General features: G+C 38.6%; 1 protein-coding gene across 1 annotated transcript in view; it reads right to left on the bottom strand.

Moving 5' to 3' along the window:
* LOC123629043 (membrane-bound transcription factor site-2 protease-like) overlaps nt 1-4,472 on the bottom strand; it is a 59,298-nt gene extending 54,826 nt beyond the window's left edge. The window contains exon 1 of the mRNA XM_045538974.1: nt 4,402-4,472. Within this exon, the coding sequence (XP_045394930.1) occupies nt 4,402-4,472 (71 nt within the window). The remainder of the gene's footprint in view (nt 1-4,401) is intronic.
* Between the last annotated feature and the right edge of the window lie 1,883 nt (nt 4,473-6,355).

The raw sequence follows: 6,355 nt of genomic DNA on the forward strand, positions 1-6,355 counted from the left end.
GAAACTGGTTAATATTAACTAAAAAGGTATAACATACCAGTGGTATTACCTATTTGCTTTATAATTCTTCTTTTCTTTGTTATAATTAAAAAAACAAGTGCAGAAAACGATAATTATAAGTCTGTCTCAAAGGGCAAAAAATTGTAACAGTCCAAAATAAATCACTGAGGCAAAGATCTCAAACAATGGAGGTTTATGAAGTCAAACTTTGAGGACCTAAGTGGGAAAAGTACATGCCACAGAAGATTTTGTGGCTTGTGCTCTCCGGAGGGTGATTTGGGAAGTCCATATTAAAGGTGAGAGGGTTTATAGGAAGAAAAAGAAGGTGGGAGTGAATAGTAGGGAAATGATTATCTTCTTGTGAGGCTCAGGAAATCTACATTTTACATAAGACAAAGTGAATGTCAGAAGAGAAAAAGAGAGTGGAAGAAGCATCAACTATACAGGTGTCCCTGGATCGGCAGAAGAGCTCTTGCTCTTGTCTCGTCTCTGTCCTGCACCTGTAACCAACATTATTGGTCTGGAATTGAATAGACCTTACTTTTAGGTAGCAGACTAGCCTACAGACCCAAAGTTACAATTTGCATATCTTTGCTTATGGGAGGCCTGCAAGGAATTTCTTTGTGTATGATCTGTGGCAGTTGTCCTTTGTGGGTGCCTGAGGCTATTTACCTCTCTGTGACAATCTGGCTGATGCATAATGTCAGTAACAGTTATTTACCTGTAACAGGGCATTGCATGACTTAGCCTTCAGGCTGGACCTTTTCTTTTTCCTAAGGAATAGGGGGTGGTCCTGAGATTTTTTTTCTTTATAGAGTAAGATGTAAGTTGTGACAATAATGACATATGGGGAGGAACAAAGCTGTGCGTGTATTAATTAATTAATTATTTTTTGGGAGACAGAGTCTCGCTATGTCACCTGGGCTACAGTGCAGTGGTCTCATCTTACCTCACAGCAACCTCAAACTCCTGGGCTCATGTGATTCTCCTGCCTCAGCCTCCTGAATAGCTGGGACTACAGGAATGTGCCACCATGCCCAGATAATTTTTTCTATTTTTGGTAGAGACGAGATCTTGATCTTGCTCAGGCTGGTCTCAAACTCCTAAGCTCAATTGATCCTCCCTCCTTGGTCCCCCAGAGTGCTAGGATTACAGGCTTGAGCCACTATGTCTGGCCCCAGAGCTGTGTATGTGAGAATTTTTGTAGCTGTTAAGCTTATGTTGATAGTAACTCAAGTTGGAGTGTGTAAATTTAATATGTTAAATGTAATAGCCAGGGTAACTCTGAGGAAAAAAACCTCAAAAGTGTTTTTTCTGGTTTCTTGTTCAACAAACACCACCAACACAGAAGACTGCTATGACCAAATGTGTGGGGATTTTTTTCCACCAACGAGCAAGCAGTCATTTCTGCAGTGGACACTACATGGGTGCCCTGCAAGCCATTTCCATTCTAACACTATCTACCTGGAGATAGTGTCGGAAACCACAGGTTGAGGGCTCACTCCCACAAGACTGTCCCCTACTTCTGATGCCAATCACAAGCCCTGGATTGTTTCTCTGTGCTTCTTGGCTGATGAGCTATAAATCAGGGATCCCATAGCTCCCTTCTTGGGTTTTATTAATTTGCTAGAGTGGCTCACAGAACTCAGAGAAACACTTACTTAGGGTTACCAGCTTATTATAAAGGATGTTAACAGCTACAGAGGAAGAGCTACATAGGATGAAGTATGTGAGAGTGGCGGGTGGAACTTAAAACCTAATAAGATGTAAATGCTATGTAAATAGTTGTTATACTGCGTTGTTTAGGAAATAATCGCAAGGGGGAAAAGTCTGTAAATGTTTGGTACCAATACAATTTTTTTCTGCATATTTTTAGTTGAGGTGAGTTGAGTCCACAGATAAGAAACTCAGATACTGAAGCTATGTTTACACACACACACACACACACACACACACACACGCACACAGAAAAGAAAATAAGACAATTAAAATGGTGTGCTACAAAAACAAACTAAAAAGAAGGCAGTAACTGAGGAACTGAGTAACAGAAAAGGCAAAAGACATAGAAAAGAACAAAATGATAAGGTTCTTTGTATTGGTACCTACTATTAATGTGAATGGATTAAACTGTCTAATTCAAAAGCATACATGAGCAAAGTGGATAAAAATACATAATCTATTAAAAACTATGTACTATCCATAAGAGTCCCATATTATCATTTTATTTTAATTTTTGAGACAAAGTCTTGCTATGTTGTTGCTGGGGCCAATCTTGTCATCTCTAAAACATTTAAAAAAAAATTAGCCAGGCATGGGGTACATGTGCCTATACTTCTAGGTACTTGGAGGCTGAGGTGGAAGGATTGCTTGAAGCCAGGTGTTCAAGGAGTCAGTGAGCTGTGATGGCACCACTGCACTCTAGCCTGGGTGACAGAGGCTACAGTAATCTCAAATGGTGAAGAAAAATATATGTATAAATCCAACAAAACTTTTATGATAAATACTGTAAACAAAATAGATTATAAGTTAACATTCTCACCTTATATACGGCATTTATTTATTTTTTTAAAAAAAAGCCACGCCTAATTTGAAAAAGTCTGAAAGTTTGCCCGCTATGATCAGGAGCAAGACAAAGGTTTGCACATCACCTGTGGTATTCAACACTGTCCTGGAAGTTTTAGTGTGAGGAATAAAATAAATAAATAAAACAAACACACATGCACATTCAATTAGGAAAAAAGGAGATAAACAATCTATCACAGATGGTACAAACTTTTATATATACAGGCCTAAAAATTTTACAAAAATAATATTAGATACAATAAATGAATGCAGCAATGCTGTAGGATAGAAAAAAAACATGCAAATGTAGGTTGAAGTCTATATACTAGCAATAAAAAGTAAGAAAGAACAAAACTAAGAAAATAATTCTATTTACAATATTTTCAAAAAATACACTAACTTACTTAGGAATAAATTAACAAAAAAAGGTTTAAAACTTGTACACTAAAATTTACAAAATTTTCCTATGTTATGGCTTGGAAAATTTAATGTTATTAAGATGGTAGTACTTCCAACAGACATAAACAGATTCAATGCAATGTGTATCAGAAATTTTCTAGAAATGGAAAAGCATATCCCAAAGTTCATATGAAAGAAACCTCAAATAGTGAAACATTTTTGAAAAAGAATAATAAAGTTGGAAAACTCAAACTTCCCAATTTCAAAACTACACTGATAAAAAGTGTGGTAGGCCGGGCTCGGTGGCTCACGCCTGTAATCCTAGCACTCTGGGAGGCCGAGGTGGGTGGATCACTCGAGGTCAGGAGTTCGAGACCAGCCTGAGCAAGAGCGAGACCCCGTCTCTACTAAAAATAGAAAGAAATTATCTGGCCAACTAAAAATATATATAGAAAAATTAGCCGGGCATGGTGGCGCATGCTTGTGGTCCCAGCTACTCGGGAGGCTGAGGAAGGAGGATCACTTGAGCCCAGGAGTTTGAGGTTGCTGTGAGCTGGGCTGATGCCACGGCACCCACTCTAGCCTGGGCAACAAAGCGAGACTCTATCTCAAAAATAAAAATAAAATAAAAATTAAAAAAAAGTGTGGTAATAGCAAAGGATAATCACATAGATCAATGAAACAGAATTTCAAGTCTAGAAATAAACTCACACATCTACGGACAACTGACTTCTGACAATTATTCCATGACCACCCAATGGGGAAAGTGTAATAACCTCTTCAATAAATGATGCTGAAATAACTGTATATCTACATAAAATATATTAAGTTGTACTCCCACCATACATTAAACTGACCTCAAAAGGGAGCAAAAATCTTTCCCAAAAAACTATAAATAGAATTACCAGATGATAATGATGATTCAGCAATTCTACTTTTGGGTATACACTCGCGTCACATAAGGAAAGGGATACCGTCTGAAGAATGGGTCATTAGATTTCGTTGTTGTCTGAACATTACCAAGGGTACTTACATAAACCTAGATGACATAGCCTACTACACACCTAGGCTATATGGTATGTATATAAATAAATAAATAAAATATGTAGCTACTAGGCCACAAACCTGTACAGCATGTTTCTGCGCTGCAATTATAACACTATGACATTTGCTTGGAACTAAGCATAGAAAAGGTACAGTAAAAATACAGCATAGAAAATAAAAAGTGGTACACCTAGGCCAGGCATGCTGGTTCATTCTTATAACCCCAGTGCTTTGGAAGGCTGAGGCAAGATGATCACTTGAGACCAGGAGGTCAAGGCTGCAGTGAGCTACAATTGGCACCACTGTACTCCAGCCTGGATGACAGAGCAAGAACTTATCTCTCAGAAAAAAATAAAATAAAGAGAGGAGAGAGAAAATGGTACAGCTGGCACTTACCATGAATAGAGCTTGTGAGACTGAAAGTTCCTCTGACTAAGTTTGTGAATAAATGTGAAGGTCAAGGGCATTGCTGCACATTACTGTAGACTTAGGGACACTTTGGCTACACTAAATTAATTTTTAAAAATTTCTTCCTTTAGTAATAAATTAACCTGAGTTCACTGTAACTGTTTCACTCTATAAACTCTTAAATTTTAACTTTTTGACACAGGGTGAAACATAAACACATAGTACAGCTGTACCAAATTATTTTCTTCCTTTATAGCCCTATTCTATGAGCTTCTCAAAACTTTAAATTGTACTTTTTGTGTGTCTGTTTTACTTTTTTAACTTTCTTGTTAAAAACTAAGACACAAACACACACATTAGCCTAGGTCCAGGATCATCAATATCGCTGTCTTCTACCTCTACATCTTGGAGCTGTCATCCGCAGTGATAAATGTCTTCTTCTGGAATACCTCCTGAAGGATCTGCCTGAGGCTGTTCTACATGTAACTTTTTCAACTATAACTTTTCCAGTAAGTGCAGTAGTGGAAGTGGGGCTTAGCATGACAACTCCATTTCTGTTTTTGACCTCTGGTGGCAATATCCCTTAGGTTCACAGCTGCTTCCTAGCTCTGCATGGAGGCCAGCTAATTATAGGAGGAATTTAGTTAGTAGTTCAACTTTACAAGAAAAATTTTAACCATCCCTTTCCCAAAACTAACTCCTTGGGCAATAAGGAAAGGTTGCACACAAGTAACAATGCTATGTGAAAGATTTATTTGACATAGCATTGAACATAGCATTTGAAAGCTGTGACCTGATCTACATCATCCAAAGTTAACCGACCAAGGACAGAGAAGTTTCATAACATCCTCAGACCCTCCCTGATGCCCAGATGTCCACAGTTGTCCGGTCACCTCTTGCAACTTCCTTCTTCTCTTTCCCTTAAAATAAAAAGGAACCCAGTTGGGCGCAGTAGCTCACACCTGTAATCCCAGCACTTTGGGAGACTGAGGCAGGGAGATCACTCAAGGCCAGGAGTTTGAGACCAGCCCGAGCAAAGTAGTGAGACCCCATCTCTACAAAAACTATAATAAAATTAGCCAGGCGTGGTGTTATACACCTGTAGTCCCAGCTGCTCGGGAGGCTGAGCCCAGGAGTTTGAGATTGCAGTGAGGAGCTGTGATGATGCCACTGCACTCGAACATGGGTGACAGCATGAGACCCTGTGTCCAAAAAATAAAAAAATAAAAATAAAAAGAAGAAGAAGAAGCAGAAGAGTAGGAAGAAAAGAGGGAGCCTAAAATTCATATCAACTTAAGATGGCTCTTTAGGACATTAGTCTGCCATCCTCTCAGTTTGCTGGCTTCCTGAATAACACCTTGTCTCTCAACTTACCGGCTGCTGTGCGGTAAGTGGTATGAGTTTGCACTCAGTTACGTAAGTAAAAGGAGTACACTCAAAATTAACAACAAAAGGTATATGTATATAGTACAGTAAACACATAAATCAGTAACATAGTTATTTGTTGTCATTATCAAGCATTATGTACTAGGCATGAGTATATGTATTACACTTTTACATGACTGGCAACACAGGTTTGTTTCTATTGACATCACCATAAGCACATGGGTAATGAGTTTCACTAAGATCTGCAATAGCCACAGTGTCATTGGGCAATAGGCAATATTCAGTTTTGTTATAATCTAATGGAACCACTGTTGTGTGTGTGTGTGGTCCATCATTGACAGAAACATCTGGCACATGACTGTATATTCACAAGAATTGAAAAGCAGGGTGTGGAAGAGATATTTGCATATGCATATTTATAGCAGCACTATTCACAACAGCCAAGAGGTGAAAGTAATTCAAACATCCATCCATAGATGAATGGACAAAGAAAATGTCTCACACACAAGGGATCTCAGTCATTAGCAGTCTCCTTCAGATCCCTTCATTGGTTGCC

The sequence above is a fragment of the Lemur catta genome, chromosome Y (genome assembly GCF_020740605.2).
Source record: "Lemur catta isolate mLemCat1 chromosome Y, mLemCat1.pri, whole genome shotgun sequence".
In the NCBI taxonomy this organism is placed as follows: domain Eukaryota; kingdom Metazoa; phylum Chordata; class Mammalia; order Primates; family Lemuridae; genus Lemur; species Lemur catta.